Below are 22,226 nucleotides of genomic sequence, written 5' to 3'. Positions count from 1 at the left end.
GTTGTCTGAGGCATAATACAATTCTTCTTTGCAATAATAATAAGTATTATTCATTTGTGATATGAAATTAATGATAATTGTTATTATCATGTATTTACTTACACACATAAACTGTATTTATGTGATTTCAAGATGTTTTCCTAGAAAGAATTCCCCAATGTAAAGTGTGTCATTAACAGTGGGACATTTATTCACTTGTGTACTTTTTGTTGTTTTATGGGTGCTCTCTCGGTACAAGTTGTGATTTGTGTTGTTTGTTTTTAGGGCTACATGTAGGCTGAATCCCTGTCTTAAGTACTGCAGTTTCCATTGCCAAATTTATTCCTTTGAATGTAGATTCCTTTTGCATAAGATGCGTGGTGCATATTTACCGAATATCTTCATCGTTGGCAAAGATGATGACCGCCCGGGCATGACGAGTGTCGAGTAGGTGTCGGATAATCTTGTCAAAATCGGCCTGCTTGTGGTCGTGTGGGATTTTCAAGGACTGAGCAATGCAAATCCCACCTGGAATGACAAATGTGAAATGATTGTGGTCAAGATGAGGTTTGCACTTAAGAGGGCTCTCAACATATTCAGAAAGAAATGAAGAAAATTTCAATGCATAAATACAATACACATGATTTACAAGTTTTATACATTGACCACAGGCAGGGAAACAAGTCTGTCCACCAAAATATGTGTATCGTACGTCCTGTTAAGTAAAGATGAAAATAATTCTATAAATTACATTTTTCACCTCCTTGATAACATGTACCGAGGATACTGAGTCATTAAAAAGTGTTAAGTAAACATGTGTCATTTGCCATTTTTTCATCTTTCTGCGGATGTTATAAAAAAGCCCTTGAAAGAGATATTGAAATCTTTATTTTGCAGTGTTTATATATTATAATTATAAGAATTATAAGAATAAGCCAATGCAGAAGCAGCAACATGTTCCATCATACCTAAAAAGATATGAATTCTATGTGCAAGCATTCATGAATCATAAAACATTTATGAACATGAACAATTATAAAGCTTGTTCATTTAAAAGAGAAGTGTTTTTCTGAAGGAGTATGGCAGAAAACCAAGAAGTTATACACTTCAGTCTGTCAAATATTTGAAATGTAGAAGCTGTTTAGTTCTACAGAAGAAGTTGAGTATGACATTTATTTATTTATTTATTTATTTTCATTTAGCGGATGCTCTTATCCAGAGCATCTTACATAGGTTACGTTTAACCACTAACACAGCTGGATATTTACTGAGGCAATTACGGGTTAAATACCATGCCCAAGGGTACAACAGCAGTGCCCCAGTGGGGAATCAAACCAGCAACCTTTCGGTTAAAAGCCCGGCTCCTTACCACTATGCTACACTGCTGCCGAATTGCTGTACTTTCTTAGAAAAACTGTAAATGACGTGATTGACAATTTCTTTTCCAAAACACAATCTTTAGGCCAAGAACTAGTGGTTTTCAATGATCCAATTACACTTTATAGGTTCTGCCTTGGGTCCAGGTTCATTGTTTGTGTGACAAATGAAAATTCATTTTTCTTTTTTAGATTAATGTTTAAAAGAAAAAACACATTTTGGTTAGGATGCATTTGGGACAAAGTGCATTATGGACAATACTGTAGAAAGGAAAGAAAACAAACGTCCTTAGACCATAATACAAACATCTTGAAAAATAAACAGATAATAATCAATTCTCTAACCAAGACAGACAGAAAAGGATGTACTGAAATGAATGTATTCACCAGGGCACCTTCTGAATGTATTTATTCCATCCTTTAACATCCCTGGCTGAATATGTGCTGCCCAAGTGATTTATCTGACTGTCAGTATCAGTGTCCAGGCTATAAAGAATTGTCACTTCGACCCGGCAGTGGCACATTTATGTGCACTGACCCGGAAAATCAGAAAACTGATGACATTAAATAAATAAATGAACAAAACCCATAAAAGGCCTGGTGCTGATGCTCAGCTAATTGCGAGACTCATTCTTTCCAAGCCGTGCAATTTTTGTTCCTGTCATTATCATTGAAAATGTAAGAACTGTGACTGCATGTGGATACGGATGAATAATATGTTCCTGAAAAAAAATGTAAAATACACTTTTTTTGTGTACAATAATGTAAAATGACTTAATATTGTTTAATTATCCAGAGTGACTCATAAAGAAAGAGATCAAAGTGCATATAATAAAGTTGAATGAAAGAAAGTACATACAGGACACAACATCCATGTGTCAGCCTTTCACACAGTGAAAACCGTGATACGTACTCATACTCAAACCATCTGTACATGAATGATGTAATTACCTGCCTTGTTTATCTGACTGTGCTAAACGCCATGTGTATAAATTAACAATTCATTCAACTACAAATTACTAGTGGACTGTGTCCTGGGCAAATCAAACAACATCCAACTTCTGCCACTGCCATTACTGGGGTCAAATATGCTTGAATTTCTCCCTGTGAAAAGGTACTTCACAAAACAGTAGAACAAATTCACACAAATACTTTGCCGATAAAATTTAAAGATTTATGGCAATAAGTAGTCAATACAATTTTCTTTAATGATAATGAATGCGATAATAATGACATAATAATTGATAAATTGGTTTTGAATAATTCACAGGAAAGTACTAAAACTGAAAATATAGACATAGAGTAAACATATTTCACTCCAGCTGCAAACCATGCCTTCATTCATAATGCTGTACTTTTCAACTCAATATAATCAGAGTGCACTTTTATTGATTTGATTGTCATCGACTCCCAATCAAATTCTGTAACCAGACAGGAACTCTAAGCAAAAATAAATTACCCTCAACATGCATGTAGATGCAATATACATTCAAATGTTTTCCTTTCCATGCAAACATACATTTAAATGCTTTCCTTTCATTGCATACATTCAAGTCCTTTCCTTTCAGTATGTGCAGTTGGATATGCAAACACACACACTTCATAATGAGCAAATATCAAACTGCATGTATTGTACTGTACACTTTAGTTAGAATGAGCATACATCAACCCAAAAATCTCAAGCATTTTCTTCAAAATGCACAAATATTTAACATGTAAATATGCAGACTTAAATGCATCCACTGTAAGTGCATTTACTTCTACATGACCCCAAGTCTGACAACTGTGTTTCAACATATTCTGACAACCACATGCTGCACCGTCCACCCCATGGTTTGATGGACATGTTACACCCTGCAGTGAAACCAAGCCATCAACAAGCATTATGCAAGACTGATGCCTCCAAGCTGAGACTCAAACCTCGGCACTCGTGACCCTTCAATTTGAACTGATATGAATGAATTGATCTGTCAAGTAATGTTAACTGACCAATTAGATTCCCCCTGACGCATGTCACTGCACAGTGGGGCTGGGACAGATTGACAAAGACAGACCCTGCAGATAACCATTATAATTAATCCTTCCAGCTATGGAATTCAGTAAAATGGAAAATCATCTAATTCTGAAAATGGTCCTTGTCTTTGTTTTGATTCAGCCAGGGATGTTACACTTTTTTTATTTTTCCTTTGTACGTGTGTCACCTATCCATTCCTATGTGGAGTGGAAGTGTGAAACTACAGTAGGGACTATTAATTTTTCAAATCTTAGAAATATTCCATTAAAGACTGCTAATGTAGAATATGGAGCCCTGTTTTATTGCAGCCTCTCCATCATTTTCTGTTAATGTCTTTGTGCGAGTCATTCTGAAGAACAAAGCAAAACACAGGGGCACATGGTCTGTGACAATCTTCATCTGCTCCAGGAAGACAAAGTGAAATGACTGCATGTTGCCGACATCTGCTTACAAGGAACCACAACACAATTCTGGGATATCTCCTTCTTGAGGAAGGCCCCCAGTGAGTTCACAAAGCCAGTGCTCCCTGTGGCTTTGCTTCCCGACTTTGCCGGGTAAACAGCCAATCCAGCTGATTTAGGGTTTGTTTTGGTTTTGAATCAACTCTGGGAAAATGTTTTTACAAACAAATCAAACCATATTTTCATATTTGATCAATTTCGCTGTCTGATAAGAGAACATTGCTTACACTTGTATACTCCAAGAAGTACACAATATAGCTTTGCTGCAGCATATGTATGTTTAACTTCCTGCACCTCACAACAGCCAGCTAATGTCAGTGTTTATTGACTTTTCAAACCATCTGCCAGTTGGCAAACTTTAGAAAAGAATGAGGTATCTCAAAGAGAGAGAGTGAAGTTAGATTTAAGCAGTGCATCTCCCATATGTTTTAAACTGTCTAACTAGTAATTCAAGATAATGCTCAGCAAACACTGAGCAAAATGCACCATCAAATCTTCAACAAAATTATCTCACCCCTTCTTCATTGTGCTTTACTGCTAGCTCTCTCTGGTATAACTATCACTGTCTGTCTCCTGCCTCTCTGCTGTACATTCATGTCATTCTTACCATCCACTATCCAGCATTATAGCTGATACATCAAAATAAATTAAAGTGTAAGCAGTAATGTAAGCCAGGTGCATTTCCAATCTCAGCCCAGTATGGTGTTCAGAACAAATAGGTCTCCTTATAATTTGGAATGTCCAATAAAACCAAATCCTCTAGTCTGTGCACAATAACACACTTGTGAAACATTGTAATGCTATGTTGTTCTCTGCTATGGAAAGGCAGCAACTAAACTGTTTAAGTGTAATATACCTGCTTCAATAATGCAGAATAAGAATTTTTTGTTTCTGTACTTTTACTCATTTAATGTATGCACACATAATTGGTTAGTTCTTCCATATCAAATTAATTTACCAATAAAGTGTGTGGCATTAGCCGACACTTTAATTCTTTTACACATGTTCTGCTGTATTTTCAGCTAGCCTTCCACAGCCTTGTCATACTCATATTAACATGTGCCTCAGATGTCAAATTACAAGCGAACTTATTTCTAAGGTACCATGGTTTTATTAGTGTCAGTATATCCAGCTATGCCCAGCTAGCTGCTTCTCCTCTACTTTGACATATTCACAATTAATTTGCTAAAGATGACAGAGTTAGGCACATAGAGTCTTCCCCTAGCACCTGCAATTGTGTTATAGGCAGTTATAGTGTATGTGAAAAAAACCTTCATGATTTACCCTCCTTGCAGTTTGATTGTGACAATTTTTCAAGACACAAAATTGCTCTTACTGTCAAAGATGTGTGGCAATCAGGAAAATTTACCCAACCTTTTATCTGCAGGCAACCAACTATTATTAGTCACAACATTTGGAGAGACTTTTTATGGGATTTGTGTGGCATCAGGTCACACTGTTACCAAGTAGACAACCCCTTTTTGTAGGAACAATGAAAAATTGGTTAAACAGCCTTGCTGGTTGTAGTACGCTAGCATATACTGTTTGTATATTTGTTATATCTGTTTTTATAAAAGTCTACTCTATGTTGGAGTGGTTTTCCACATTGATACAGATACTATAATATACTAGTATCTGGAAAAGTATCCTGCTCATACTGACAGGGTGTACACTGAAAGTTGTCTCCTTCTACCTTATACATTGTGGCTATCCCAGCCCAGTCTCACTCAAGTGAATAAGAGGGCTCTAAGGAAGCTTCCCATAGTTCCAACCAATAGATTTGTACCACGGTTCTCTTATATGGTAAAACATTCCAGGTAGAGTAAGAAAGAGCACAGAAGCTCTTTCCTAAAAAGCTGACACCCCCCTCCAGGCTAAACACAGGTTGACACCCTCCCTTCCAGTGGAAACATCAGGGAGAGGTTTAACAGGAAAGCTTACTCAGGTATGGACAACCCTTAGAGACAGAGGCCTTAGTGTTACAGGACATCATCATCAAGGATAAGGTGCAGTATGTGATGATGAGAGAGCCAAGGGTACCTGGTGTCCACACCAGACATCAGTGTACTGTAACTACAGACTATCCATCTGGTACAACAGCATTTCATACCATTCCTGTCAGGAGCACATGTATTGATTAGGACAAACAGCATGACTGTGCCTATGTCAATTGCCAGATGGCCGTGGGTTTTCCTCACATTCACAAAATGTCACAGCAGACCTGCTGCCCGGATGAGGCCCTCTCCTGGGCAGATGGCAGCTTTACTCTTGTGGCTCAAGCTATCTGGACTCATGGTTTTTCCTCAGAATGATCAACACAAAGCTCACTCTGCTTCTTTATAGGAGCAATACACCACTGGAAACAGATGTAGTGGCACCCAGCTGTCATCCTGTATGTGTTTCTCTGTGTGGTCTCATCCCATAAGATGATATGGCATATGAACATGAGAATGATCCTGGTAACACCAAAGTAACCACAAATGCTATGGTCACATGGTCACAGGGACCTTCCCATGGCACAATGAATGCAGCTCCTTTCCAGAGAGGACTGGTTTACACAGGTAAATGATGGTGTCTCTACCTATCAGCAGCACTAAAGTTGCAAAGCACAAAAATGGGGACATTTCATAATGGCACAGTTTCCTCTTCATTCAGTCATGAAGATATTGTGCTTTTGGGCACTGTGTGCCCTTGTCTGTTTTTCTGAGCTTTTTGCAGGTGCTGCTGTATAGTGGTAAGCTACTTATCAAGGTTTTTGGTGACTTTTTCTGTGGGTTGACCAAAAGTAGCAGAGGGGCTAGTGCTAAATGTCTCTACCCACAGAGAAAACCACAGGTCCCAACAGTTAGATATCACACTGATTCCTCTCATCCAGGCATTCTGAGCTGACCTTAATGGCTGTAGATTGTGAAAATGCAATCTTCACTATGAACATTTTCCCTCTTGTTTTTATTTATGTTGAATGTGTATTTAATTGTGCTCAGGGTCCTGTGTTTTTTTGGTCATCAGGTTCTCTTCAAGCAGTTTAGAATCATGAGAATGTGTGTATAGCTGTGAAGGTATTGGGTAATTAGTTTAATTGATTAGCTACACCCATCAGGAGATAAAAACGAGAGCTGGGTCGTGAGAAGAAAGAGCAAGGATAGAACTAGGGAAGGTTGAAGTTTATTTACCCCTTGGGCTCATGGTGCAGGTCTTGTTTTAACTATTTTATACCTTTTACATATGCCTGTTTTTTCTTTTCTGTTTTATAAATAATATGCTCAATTGAGGGATTACATACGGGTGCTAGATCTTCAAATAGTGTATGAACAAAGAAGAATGGCTGAAGCCTCCTTTTTGTGCTCGACCAATGAAGTCTTGTGAACCATTTTATGTTTTAAGATCATTATTGGGACAGCAACTGGGAGTTCTGTTGCATGTAGTTATGCAACCTCAAGCGTCAAACCACCTTTGCACCTCAACAACCAGAAGCATGATCTAAGTAGCCTCAATTTCAAGGGCATAGCGGTAGTGAAGTATTAATGAACAGTTGTCGCTAAAGTGCTTTCTATAAAAAGTTTGTCTATTTTATTGTGCACCCTCAATAGCCTAATTACAAATTCCATATTGGAACATGTTTCATTCTGTTTGTTATTGTCTAATTGCCACTGTATTATATTACCTTGTCAAACCATGGAAATGCCCCCACAGCTCCATCTAATGGGTTCTTCACTTGTTTTCCCATTCTGTCTCTTTTTTGTTTTCTATTAATTATGCCCACCTGCGAGTTGACTTCTGTGTTGACATTCATAGCACACTGAAGAAGGGCTTAGCCTGACACATCCATACAGTAAAGATATAAGTCACAATATGCAGACCATTCCCTTGTGTTCATGACTGTTTTGCAATCATTGTTTTAACCGGTCCTATTTATTTATAAAAAACTATGTATAATTTTGAACATCTCCATTCCTGTGATTAAACAAAAAAAAAACTTTTTTTATGCGAGAAGTGTTGGCCAGCTTCTTAATGTCTATGAAGGGTTATGAACTGTGTCTATGTCTATGAATTGTTCTTGCCAATTATATCTCCTAAGTAAGTTCTGCCTGCATGGACTGTTGCAGGTTCAGGGCAGATCATTCAGGTGCTATTTGCACAATGTAACATCTCCCTCCAGCATGGACTAATTCAGGCTTGCTTGCAATCTATCCATCTCCTTTCATGTCAGTTAAGGATTGCAATGTGAACCACTATTTCCTGTTTGTAAGACTGAAATCTATATGGAATGAACAAAAGTGTGTGGGTCAGTGAATCGGCTCTTTGTCTGTTATGACTGATCACTTGAGTAAGCTTTCAAAAGGCAAATGGGAGATATCACTTGAGGCATGAGCTGCAGAACTCACAGAAAACTGTTTATTTAATCGATGAGTCAATAATCTGGAAAAATCTTACCCATCCCCGGTGTTGCTTTCAGGGTGTTTCTGTGCTAGTTGTATTGTTACAGTAGATTGAAAAGATATTATTTCTTAACAGCCACTTAAAGGTGACGCAGCATATAGACAACTTTCTAACAATGCTGAAAAGATCATTGTTCTTTTCTAGTGACAGGAGAAGCTTTAATTTGTAGTAAACACCATGTTGGCTACAACTAGTAAGGTGGGTTTTTTGAGTACATAGTTTGTTTGAGACAAAACACAGACACTCTGTATGTTTACTGTGAGTGTCACAGAGATGAGCACAAAACACAAAGATGAGCCTAGATGAGCATACTGATTTTATGTACATATGTGTATATATATATATATATATATATATATATATATATATATATATGTATATAGTGTGCATATGAATGAATAAGATGTTTCATCACAAAGTGACAATAATTCATTCTGCCTCATGCCCTATGTACAGCATCCACTACCTCTAAAATGTCATATGCTGTCTGAGGAATTGATTTGACAAGACTCGATTCTAACTAAAATGGCACTGTAAATGTCTTCAGGAGAAGTTTTTTTTTTTTTTTTTTGGCTCATAGAGAGGAATGGAGGCCAAGTGTTCAAAGTTTATAAGGTTAGAGATAATTCCTGTGTTAGAGATAATTAAATATTTCTGTTGTGTGATGTACCTGCACACCAAGTTACTTCCATGTACAGGACATTTGTTTATTGCTAGGACATGACTGCAGTTCACTATACTGGGTACTGTATCATGTCTAAAGTATTCACAGTAGTAGCACTCAACTGGGAATTGAATCTTTATCCTTTCATTGTCAGACTCAAACAGATATTCCTCTAAGAAGGAATAATCTTTCCTCACTGCCAAGAATTGAATATTCTGCTTAAATCTCTGGAAAAAAAATGAGTTTTGAGATAGTAAACACCTGTATACACATTAGGTCTTGTCTTATCCTTGTGCAAGAGTTCAATACAGGAATATGTTCCAAAATATAGAACAAAATGGTTCAGAGAGCAATACATACATTGTGAAATATGTGCCAGTGTTAAAAAAGGAAACTGGCTGACACCAGCCTGACACGTAATGCCCTTAAGACTTGTAGGTGGGTAAGGAATGCCAGGCAGGTGAAGATCTTTACTACTATCTGCCTGAGCTAGTCAAACCTAGGACAAGGGTGAGCAAAGTGCTCTTTGAGATGTAAATCACTGAAGATGCAAACAGTAGTACTAAGTCCTTTTTTCAAAGTATTAGTAGAAAAAACTGAGATGGTGATAGTACCTAAAAGGGATGTTACTTTATAAGAATAAACATACTGCAGATACACTCAACAGGAACTTCCTTGAGAGTTTCACCAGGGAAGCTGTTTCATGTATGCCTACAGTTATGTCTGCTACTCAGGATGTATTCGATGATATTGAAGTACCTGCAAGACACAGAGAAGTAATGGAAAATTAAAAACTCAAGACAAATATGTTAGCAAGCTCTGATAATATGGACCCATGAATACTTCAACAGGCAGGAGAGAATATTTATAAACTCTTAACTACAATGTTGATACAGGTCAGTAGAAAGAGCAAATACCAAATATTATTTGGTATAAATCAAAGTGGGTTACATAGTGGGTTATATAGAGGATGCCTTTGTCAGACCAAACTTAGGAATACTGGTCTGGTCACTGCCCTATAAAAGGATATAGAAGATATGCTATAGAAGTAGAGATGTAAAGAGAGACAAGGCTGTTTGGATATTCATATGGTGTCTTGGATATTTTACCTGTATTAGCAGCCATGGCTGAAATGTATCCTTCTTCCACCATGTCTGCATTTGTTCACCAGCCATATTTGTTGAGAGTTCAGAGAAACCAAGATTTAAATATAGAAACCCTCTTGCAATGAAAAAAATGATATATGTATGCTTTTACCATGGCTGGGACACAGAGTTTATGTGAGTTCGTGTGAGGAGATGTACATCTCATTTGTCCTCCAGGGGCCTTTTTTGTTGAAAGCGTCAGAGCCAGCGTATGTAGCCTACCATTTCTAAACAGATCTTTACAAGATCTAAGGCAGCGCAGAGGTCGCATGAGGCAGTTTTCTCTGCTTTTAACAAACACTAGACAAGTTCAAAAACCATGATCTTTTGTGATATACATTCAAGAGAACTTTTGGTGAGTGAAGGTTTTTCCATGTTGAATAAGATGTACAGTACTTTATGGAATGCTTTTAGCAAATGAAAGGTATGTAAGCTGATTGTGAATGGGTAACCTTCATATGCCATCTTTCTCCTACTCTGACTCTTGTCAGAGCTTAAGTATGTCAGACATAGCTGAAGGCTTTCCTTGCATTTCAGTAATTAGAGATATCTTTCAATGGCTGTTAACATGCCATAGGATGCAACAGCTATAAATACTGTTGTCTGAGGCACAATCAAGATTCCTCATTTTTAATGAGCACCAATTGGATTTTATTAAGTCTGAGATTAGTTTGCTGGGTATATTGAATCTGAATGTGATTAAAACCCTAGAGTTTTTGTGATAATTGTAGTATAGGAAATTACATGAACATCTGTGACTGGGAATCCGTAGAAATAAGAGCGGCTGGACTTGTTTTATGGTGTGTAGAAAAAGTTACTCTCTGCCTAGCTTCAGAACATTTGTCATATCAGGGTCAGTTTTTGGTAAACTGCTTGGAAGCTCCATTACTGTGGTCGTGTATTAAATGACACAGCAAAATACAAGGTCACTGCGGAGCACACTGCACGTCTGAGCTCAACCAAGTGGGTCGATGTATTTCATAGAGAGATGATTCAGACAAACAAGAGCTTTTTTGTCTCTGAAAAAAATGCAACCCCAAACTGTGGACCCTTCTGTTCTGACCTGATAGTTAAGGTCCTGCATTTCTGGTGGTGGGCTTTTATAGCCTGTAGTTCAGTCATCCCACAACATGATGAAATAGCCTGTTTGTGAGGGCACCTGTGGAGTAATAATTAACCATCTTCCCATTGCAGTACCTGAATCATTTCAATTAGTCTTGAAAATGATTACTAATTGTACACAATTGCATGTTGATTCATGGAGCACATATTTATCAGTTTTAATCAGCAGCATTTGTGATTGTGTCAGTAATAAAGGAGTTTTTCCCAGTGATAGAATATGATTTCTCATTTGATGATTGCTGGCCTTATAACTTACTATTAAGATACAAAATACTGAGTCAGAATAATAGAATAATGACAACATTGTATTTTTGATTTAAATATGAATTAAAATTTTCAGAATTTCCCAAAAAGCAACAAACTTCAGATCACCTAATACTGTTTGTCCCCTTCTTGCAACATATTTTTTAAAAGATTTTTTCACTTTTTAAAATTTTATGTATTTTTGATACATGGAAAATAAGTAGCCATATGACACCCCTTCAATGTAAAGAGAAAATGTGAAAAATAAAACCTTGTTTGTGAGTAGCAAATGACACTCTCAGTGACAAAAACACTCTATTGTAGTTGTTGATTCAGTTCAGGTAATAGACTATACCAGACTCTTTATAAATCACTTGCATAATGTGCATTACCTTGTTATGTATTCAACTACAGAGGCCAAAGTAATACATGGTACACTTCAGATGAATTGCGAGACACAAAATAAAGTTGGCCAAAAAATTAAGGCCCTACGGATAGAGTAGTGAGTAATGTCAGTCCTCACAAAGGAGGGATTTTTACATTGTATATGCTAATTATAGGGAAAAGAACATGGTATAATGACTCTACTACTGTGGTATCACCCCTTAGACTAAAGAGTAAAAAGAGAAGTGCCATAGAGAAGGACAGTTAGATGTAGCAGCAGTGGGAATCATTGGTATTTATTAACACTAGTGATTTGATAAAAAAGGGGCTTAGAAGAGTTTTAATAACCGCATCTCTACTAGGAATACTCCTAATAAAACAAAAATATTCATATATGTCAGTCAGCAATTTGAAAAAATGTATTCCCTTCACTCTCAACCTCTGTGCTCTTGGCACATCTAATAGTATAATACTGTTAAAGACATTTTTTTTTCGAGAATGACGCAGTTGAAAGTGCAATAACCATAAGTTTGATGGACAGCCTCTGTTAATTGTACCCTCAGGGGTTGTTTTATTTTCCTCTGGAAGGGAACTTCAATGGCTATCAAAGTGCTCAGTGAAATAATCGTTTCAAAATTTGAGGCACTTCCAGTTATTAGCGGCAAACGGTACACTCTGCAACCAGCATGAGAGAACATATCACACTTAAATAGACACCCAGTAATGAAGAGTATTGAATGACTGTTATCATGTTATCAATTCACATATACTGTACTTAATCAGCCTTTGTGGGGTAGATGTCCAGTGAGTATTTTGGTGACTTATTACGCCTATCACCATACATTTTCAATTCCTGAATGTTGGAAAGAATCAAACTGGTATTCATTTTATAACTCAAAATAAGCTAGAGAAGCTCCAATTTATGCTGCAGAAATTGGCAATTTCATGTAAAAGGTGACAAGAAAGATGGATTCCGAATTTAAATCTTGAGAAATTTTGAAAATTTATCTACATTTAGAGCCACTGTTATTGGAGCTTGCACAGTTTTATTCATTCTGGGGGTTACGTCAGAATTAAGCATGTGAAAAAAGTAATAACATTTCATTCATATAGTGATGGTGGTTGGCTTGTGACTGAGTAAGCACAGAATAAACTAGGTAGTTGTAGCAGAATTGCAGAGCATTTTAAAGGAAGTGTGCACTAAAAGATGGGACAATTTATGAAGATTATCCTTATGAATGGCATTACATATTAGAACAATGTGCGAGGACAATGTTAAGAAACATTAAGTCTGCACCTCTCACTCAGGAGTATCGACCTGTACCTTGCCTAATCCTCACTTCAAAGTGGCAACAGATTTCATCAGTGTGATCAGGGTAATATACGACACATAAATTAATCAAGAGGCCTCCAGTTATTCATCACAGAGTGTGGATGCACAGGTGTCGGTTTAATGGAATGGAGCCAGTCCGCTTTCATTCATTTTTTCAATTCATCGTAAATATTTATTAAGTTATTACTTTTCTGCTTAAATTCCAGCTCCACTAGATTTGACCTTTTGGGGGTATAAATATTTGAGATGAGTTTATTTTGGAGTGATATATGGTTTATGTCAATGAATTAGTACATTACAGACCCCAAAAAGCTTTGAAAATGGTTCCATCGTAAACATTAGCATCTGAGACTGTTATGTCAAAAAATTATTCATATGCATTAAATGTGTATTTAATTTGCAATATGATTATGAAAAAAAAACTACAATTACAGCAGACTTTCCAATCAGTTTTTAAGAATCTTTTGTAGCTGTGACTGCACTTCTAAATCTCCACTGGGTTGCCTAATAATATCTGCAATGATGGTGTGTGGGTACTCTATAAGGTTTACAGTAACTGCAAAGTATGGTTTCCCACACTGTACTTTTTTTACTGGATCTCCTTCTGCAGCATTTCTTGGATTTAGGTGGTGAAGTGAGGTTCAAAATGATGCTTCCCACAAGTCCCCTTGGGGTGACTGGAGTCTTGTGCATTAAGGGCCCTCTGCAGCCTGACCAGTACTGAGGGCTGCCGATATCAGTCGCACATCACATAAAAAGCCCAAATTATTACCTCCTTGGCAGCTGGCCTGCTGACAGCCGCCCCAGGGAGAGGTCTGAAATTTATTTATATTGTCCATGACAAAATATTGATCTAGGTAATCATTTTTAGGTTAATCTGTGTCCATTTCCAGGGAAGTGCAATGGCCTGAAATATGACTTCATTCCAAAATGGCTAAATCTAAAATTACACACACAGCGTCGAAACTTACAAGGTCAGCCTTGAGTTATCTTCCAAGACTTGTCATGCTTGAGTGATCTGAACGGTTGCATTGGCTAACTTACAGCTTCAAGGCTGTAATTAAAATGGAGATATTCTGGCTGCCATTTAAACGCTCGTGTATGCCTTGCTATTTTCACCCAAATCTAAGATTGTGCTGTGTGCTGCTCTCCTCTGGTCATTGTCATTATTCAAGCTTTGTTTTGCAGGTGAAATGCAACACACTGCCAGATATACTGTATTGATCTAAATATGGGGTATATTTCTTCCCCCAAAAAATGTCACTTCTGGCTAGAATGAGAGCTCAGTTGTGGTCTGTAGCTTCCATAGCAGTAGGGAAATGGAGACACCTACCTACAGTCACCATGTAAAAATGAATCAAAACATGGGCAAGTATTCAGAGGATTGAGGGCTTATGATGCCACTTAAGGATAATTCAATTGCCATGTTGTAAATTAATTGCATGCCCCTCACCTTTACTACACAGAGAAGAGCTGTTGCCTTCTATGTCAAAATATTTATTTATTTATTTATTTATTTTTTGGTAGAGTTGCTAGCGCTACATTATTCTTTGTAATAAAGTGAATTTTGTAATATTTGAAAATTCTCTTTGAAAAGGGGGCTACCTCATGATCAGGACCGCCTTACACCTGGGCCAATAAAGTAATAATTGTAAATATCTCAGCTGAAAACAAAGGAACTTGAATGATTTCCCCACTCCCATCATTCATAAAGATCACTGTGCATCCTTGTATGCAGAATAAATGCCTTCAAGATTTTTGGAATTTCTGACATTATAGTCCTGCTTGACCACCAGCAGAGGGCGATTTCTTTGGTGTGGAAGAACCGTTGATGACAGAACTTGCACTTGAGTACTCGGTAAGTGTTTTGTCATTTGAGATTCAGTCAGCTGTCATGTCTCCATTGCCTTACAAAAGTTTTTCATTGACACAATAAAGAATTTTATGTCAAGAGAGGGGTTAGAATTAATTGGCTCCCTTTTCAAACAATGTCTCACTTTCACTCTTAATATGAGTCAAAGGGGAAAAAACTTTGTTAGTGGGAAAGGGATTATATGTGAATGACAAGACCTGTTTTAAGTAAATGTGCAAATATTCCTCCTCCTTGACTGATTCACTTTAGCACTTTCATTTGGTCAACCCGCCAGGAAAGTGAGGGGGAACTGCCTTTCAATTGCTAATATTTCCTCGGGGTTGTTACTTGGATATTTATGACTCTCAGAGGAGTGGCATGCAGGCACTGTTAAGAGTAATCTTATGTGTTTAGACGTGGAGTATTTTACCTTCGTGCAATACTTGGGAATTGCAAAACTGTTTTTCCATTTATCCCCAGAATGCATTCAATTATGCATCAACTATGACTGTCAGTCAATAGATAATACCTCTCATGGGGTGTGCATTAATTTAAGACAGTGAAAACATATACTATAGCTTTTGCCTACAATACATTTTTCCCCAAACAGACCATATGCCTGGTTTTTAAAGAAGTAGTTCTGTTTTTTTTTTTTTTTAACACCATCTTCATGTTAAAAAATCATCAGTCACTGTCAAACATGTGCTTAAAATAACACGGTTATGCCGCTGAAAAGCTGTTTCTTCTTGCTAGTTGGCAGAACACAAATAATTACTGAGATTTCTGAAAAACAAGTGGAACTGCTGATTTGTAGTGCATATCTCTATCTTAATTAATTTGCAAGCATTCAAAAGTCCAGCTCATTAGCTTTTGTGTAGACAAGATGCAAATCTGGATTCCTCAGAAAGTTCTTAAGAGAGAGAAGTATAGTGCTATCCCTAATAAAATATTCAACAAGCAAGCAAGGCCAGTTGAATCATAATGCTTTGAAAGCAAGATGCAGACAAAACAGGTACCTCTTAGAAAACAGAATTTGCTTTTTCAGTTGCTATTTAGACCACTAATCTGTGATTTTCATCAAGATTGATATAATTGTGATTTTTTTCCCCCAATTCATTGGGGTTCATTTTTCAAGATATTAAATTTCATATGCAATTTATGTCAATGCACATTGCATTGACGTGAGTATTTTCACATATCAGGCATAGGGACATTAAGTTATACCCTGCCTTACCTGACATGAAATTCCATAATAGCCTCAGATTTGCTCCGCCTTATACCATGCTTCTATGCTGCGCTGTAAAACTGGGCATGCTTATTACAGTGACTGACAACTTGACTAGCACATAGGTAGGCATAGCACCTTGAGAAGTCATTATCTCGCACTGTTCCTTAGGGTCCCAAGTCGTGAGAGTCTCAAAATCCTGAAAGAAGTGTCCTCTGTTGTGTATGAGCCTGACAGAGAGTGTTGCAACGGGCAGAGCTGAGAAGTTGCACAGAGCTGAGAAATCCCACTACTCCCATTACACTGGAGAAGGCTAAATCAAAACTCCCTCCCAGAGAAAGCAGAACTCAGGCTTGAGCTAGTTTCCAAATAAGATATGGGAAAACGGTATTATGATTTAACTCCACTTGAAGCTTGACGTGACAACTTGCCAGTGTCTGAATATAAAAACATGTTTTGTTTTGTTTTGTTTTGCATTCATTCAGTAAATTGCTTGCCTTTCCAAATATAAATGCACAATGTCAAACAATGTTTTGGTTAGTTTTTTTCACTCTACGGTGCAGTAGATAATGAACAAATTCCATCATCACTTTGTACAGCTTGTAGTGTGAATTTAATAAGACTTTGCAAGACGTTGCAAGACGTTGCAAGTCCCATGTTCTGCTCTGGATATAGTAACATTCCCACAGTAGAGTCACATACAGAAGACAAAACCCTAGTCTGACTAGAGGTAGGTGGGAAAAATGTTTTTATTATATAAATTAGCATTATTTTTATATGACCAGGAAGCCCCCAGTATGTGATTAATAGTAGTTCTGGAACAGTGTGAACCTGCACAGGTTATGATAGAACTAGCTTCTACAACTACAACCTTAACATCAGAAAAATGATAAAGGTAAATTATATTGTATTAAATTCACTTAGCAGACATTCTTATCCAGATCAACCAGGCTAACAACACTCCCAGACCAGTGGGTTTGAGCACAGCAACATTAAAGCGCTGCTACAAGTTAATTTGCGCTAACCTGAAACTAGACAGGCTATAAAATTAAAGTAAGTAAAGATCATACACTACACGGTCACTAGATCACCATATCCATAACACATCACAATACTACAAGTAATTAACACAATTAGCAGGTGTTAAGGGGGCGTGGATTGAGGTGAAACTGAGATGCAGTCTGAAGAAGTGAGTCTTCAGTGTGTGTTAGAAGATGGCCGGTGATTCTGCTGTCCTAACCCCCATGGGGAGTTCATTACACCACTGGGGAATCGGTACAGACAGGCATTGTATCTGAGAGGAGCGACCCCGTCAGAACAGGAGAGTCAGTTTCCCCAAGAATGTAGAGCGTAGTGATCTGGCTGGTACCTATGGTTTGAAGACTGACTAAAAGAATGAGGGGGCTGTCCCATTCACTCTCCTGTATGCCAGTAGCAAGGTTCTGAACTAGATGTGAGCAATCACAAGCAAGTGAAGTGAGGTGAGGAGGGATGTGACTTGACTACATTTAGGGACTTTGTAGACAAGGTCTGCTGCTGCGTTCTGGATGAGCTACAGGGGTTTGATGGCACATACAGGAAGACAAGCAAGCAGGGAGTTACAGTAGTTCAGATGTAAGAGGAATAGGGCCTGAACGAGAAAGGTATTTCTCATGTAATGCACATGCATTGCTCACGTGGTAGTATGACTGCCATCTCACATTAGTACAACTCAGTAGAGTCATCAGAAAGGCAAAATAAGTATTTTCTTTGGACACATGGGAAGCATTCCCACTCCTCGATACCTATATGTTTCAATTCAATTCCCTCTTCCTTTTAATTCAATCAAATGCAATTAATTCAATTCCTTTTCCATAGTGTTAGTGTCAATTCTTCTGAACCCCAATTTTGAGTAAATTCAACAAATTCAAAAAACACCAATATTGTCCCCACACTATTTCCTTCTCAATTTAATAATAATAATAATAATAATAATAATAACATATTGTAATATTCATGTGTACATGTATAGCAACTGTTTTCAATCCAAAAGATGAGTGCAATTGAACCCAGAAGCAGCGAGAAACCCTTTATCAGATACATTTAAACAAATAAAAATAATCCATGCATAATAATAATAATAATAATTTGCACAGGTTATTTAAACAGTCCTTCAGAACTTCTTTATTCAAAGGGTAGAAAAGTTGTGCTGTAGAGAACCCCCCTGTTATGGGTATTCCTGGTCCTTTTGTATTGTCATTTTATTAATGCCTCATGAATTGTAGGGGGGGAGCAAGCTGACAAGCATGTCAAACCAGTGAAAACTAGAGCTGTCACTCACACTTCAGAGATGCTGAACCTTGGGGTTTCAGCCAGGGTTTCTCTGCACAAATAGGCCTTTCAGTGGCACCCCAGCCAGATCCAAAACATTCATCTGGCACATTCACACTGGCTAAAATATGCATCAGTTTGTTAAGAGGTGAAACTATAAAGAGAAAATAAATTATTTTGATAGTTTTTTTCCTGGGAATGTAAAAAAGTGTGTTTGCTTAATAAAATGAGGGCATTACCCCCTAGTGTTGTTACTGTGTTGTTTTTTAAATAATGTAATAATGGCTTGACAATGAGAGAGAATATTCATGTTTTTGTCTTTGTTTGTTTTCCTCTTCATGTAGAAGCCCGCAGAAGACTTCTGACTATGGCACGCAACAGTCCCTTATTCCCCTCTAAGGCGATCAGCAGGTCTCTTGGGTTATCCGGCAGCACATTCCTGTGCTTCCTTACACTGTTCAGGTCTTTTCAGACTGACGTCAGAGTTTCATGACAACTGTGTGCTGACCTTGAAATGATTCTTGTGAGTCACAGGTACAGCAGGGGGGGCGGGTGGAATTTGGTCTGCCTCCAGCAGCTCAACATCAGAGCAAAATAGCAAAGGACCAAGGGGAGAGTGCCAGAGGTGAACACCAGGAAGGGCAAAGCAGAGAGGCGAGACTTTCAGTGAACTTCACCCTTGGTTGCACAACAAGAAGGAGACTCCCCTTTGGTTGGAAAAACATATTCCCGCTTGTTACTGAAAGGCAAGAGCAGTGGAACGAATGTGCCCTAATGAAATCATGCGATACACATGGTAATTCTACAATCACAGGTCACAGACCTACCGCAGGCAACTGACATATGCAATCCGTACAGCTATTCACGAGTAACACCTCACTGTGATACTGTCTAGCCCTCCCCGTCTAATTTATTTAATCCTCCTCAATGAATTAAGATATTGGACGTTTATGGGTGAATTCTGCTAATCTCTCCTTTCTTGACAAGCATTCAGGACCAGTCATGATGAAATGATCAGCAGTTGTTACCCATTCCCAGCCTCAGGGAGGGGGCCACAGAAAACGAGCGCTGTCTCAACAGTGATGCGATCTGCACAACCCGCAGAGGAATAGCGACACAAATCACTACATAATTTTCTCTGCCGCAACATGGTAATACAGAGGTGATTCCCTCCCTCTCCTCATCAGTCATGTGTCAAGTGACAACCATATTAGTGGAAAGGGCTCAAAGAGATTAGTCAGATCCGATCCAACTAGAGCATTATTTGGGTTTCCTCTTTTCCTTGATACCCAGCATATTCCTCTTCAATTTTGTTACCATTTACACATGAATGTAGTAACATTGCTGATTAATCTGGAATAAATACTGACTTGAAAAGATTAACATCAGCAGCAGTATTGTGAATGTGTCGTTAGCATGAAATTCTCATGATCAAATCACAGGTTTCAGTGCTTGACAGGGATTTTACTGAATGTTAGTGTGCTGCAATTTCCAGAGACAACACCACCAAGAGAGAATGAGCAAGAGAGGGACAGAAGAGAGAGCCTGTTCCAAGCAAATGAAAAAGAAATTACAATCCGTGGGCACAGTAAATCACAGCGAGAGAAGTGAAGTGGGTCATGGTTTTTAAAAACAACTGATGAGATGAAATGGGATTCTTACCCCAATTTACTGGTGAAGACAGTATGAGCTTCACTGTTGGTCATCTTTGGAAAAACAACACAGTTCTTGTCACATGTCATTCACTACCCTGTGTAAAATCAATGCAGCACTTCATAGTGACTTCATGCAAGCACAGGGGATCTTTCTGATTGGGCATCAAGCAGAGTTGGGACTGGATGGGGTCCCTACAGACTACCTTTGCCTCATTTGATGGTTTAGTAGATGTTTGTTGCAATGAAGTTGCACTATTTAAGTATGTAAGCACTTCCTTCCCTTAAACTAATTGTACCATTTGTCTGTCTGGAATATTGGTTGCACGCCAACAGGCAGATGCAAATCACATCCTTATAATTCTTGCCTCAAGATGTCAATGTTTTACAAAATTAAACTAATTAAGTTTTGACATAGATTTGACAGATGCTGTGATCCTGTTACCACGTAATAAAGTACGAGGATTCACAAATTTATTATAACATATGGTATAACTGAATGATACTGAATGTCAAGAATGTTTTCGTTCCAAAAAATGCGCTGCATTTGCGGATGAGGGCCAGATGCCTTTTTCATCTCCCTCTCTTTCTCTCACTCATCTCTCTCGTCATGGGCAGCGCATTTAAAAATGATCTGCATCTAAGAGAGGCCCAGCTTCCAATCATGTCTTGTCAGCATTACACCAACCAGGCAGAGAGCTGAGTCGGGCTCATGACCTGCTGTCCGCTCACTGTGAGAACTCTGGCACAGGGTGCAGGTGACATTGGACAAATCACCACGCCCCCTCCCCCCCTTTAACCCCCACTCTCCATCAGGATCACCACTGACCCTGAGAGGAAATGCTGGAATGAATAGGAAAATGACCAAAAATCAATGCAGTGGGGATGATGGAAAACATCTGAAGAAAAAAGCAACACTTAAAATGAGCTTCCACAATAAAACATTCATGAACCCCTGTACTGACCCTTTTAAGCACTTCATTCATCATTTGTTGTTTAGCAACCAGCAGATTTTGAGTATTAGTAGAAGGTTAATAGAGGGAAAGATATGTTGATTTCCTGTTTTCTTCAGTTTATTAACCTTAAGTAATGTTGGAGTCATCCTATAGTACATTAGGAATGATTAATCATGTAAACACAATTGAATCACGTTAAGGGTAGCCACATTGTTGATAAGTGGTTTATTGTTTAAAATTATTCTGAAGGTTTTTGTCCTTTTTTAAAATCTAAGAGTTATACAATAGACCAATATAAGTCAACACATGGAATGTTTCTCTTTTTTCTTTCACTGTCCCTTTTCCACTTTTTTTGCCAAAAAAAAAAATAATGTAGACTTAATAAAACTGAATAATTATTTCATGTCATATAGTATGTGTGATGTTCTGATTTTGCTTTTAGGGCTTCAATGGGCTTTTGTATCTTTAAGTAGTATTTGAGTTTTTCCTCAGGGAAAATGTTCAAGAATCCACTTTGGAGCTAACATACGAATGGAAGATTGGTAGAATCACAATTCATATAGACCACACACCTTGAGGATAAGATGGAATCAATATAAATTAACTGGAGGCATTTTTTTCATGCTTGTTTCACAAAAGCATAGTAAAAATGTATACAGACAAGTTCAGACTTCCTATCCTAGCACTACAGTGGCTTAACCTTTAAAGTATGATCCAAACTGAGCACGGAGCGCTTCCTCTTTCCCTCAAGGTAAAATTTTGAAGACCCAGCCCTTTCTGAGGTACATTCAAATAAATATTCAACGTACCACATCGGTCTCAGTGGGGGTACAACTGAAAAATACTCCCACACTGCCCAAGGGACTTCAAGCTACAAAAAAGGTCAGAATTAAATTTCCACTACAAAAGGGGGAAAAAGAACATGAGAATCCACAACAAAATATCACATTTAGAAGAGCAAAATCCAAGGCTATGAAATGTGTAAAATCCAAATTTTGTGTGGAATTTTCCAGGGAGCTTCAGAGATAACCACCACACGCTATACCTGAAATATAAGTTCACCATTTCAA

At 37.9% G+C, this 22,226-nt stretch overlaps 1 protein-coding gene across 2 annotated transcripts in view; it reads right to left on the bottom strand.

Annotated features, from left to right (window-relative positions):
- LOC118779140 (metabotropic glutamate receptor 7) overlaps window positions 1–22,226 on the bottom strand; it is a 172,456-nt gene that overhangs the window by 77,687 nt on the left and 72,543 nt on the right. For both annotated transcript variants that reach the window (XM_036531063.1, XM_036531064.1), the window contains exon 3: window positions 372–507. In XM_036531063.1, the coding sequence (XP_036386956.1) occupies window positions 372–507 (136 nt within the window). The remainder of the gene's footprint in view (window positions 1–371; window positions 508–22,226) is intronic.

This window comes from Megalops cyprinoides, chromosome 6, assembly GCF_013368585.1.
Source record: "Megalops cyprinoides isolate fMegCyp1 chromosome 6, fMegCyp1.pri, whole genome shotgun sequence".
Lineage (NCBI taxonomy): Eukaryota > Metazoa > Chordata > Actinopteri > Elopiformes > Megalopidae > Megalops > Megalops cyprinoides.
The sequence above is the reverse complement of the archived record's forward strand: the minus strand, read 5'-3'. Positions and strand labels throughout refer to the sequence as shown.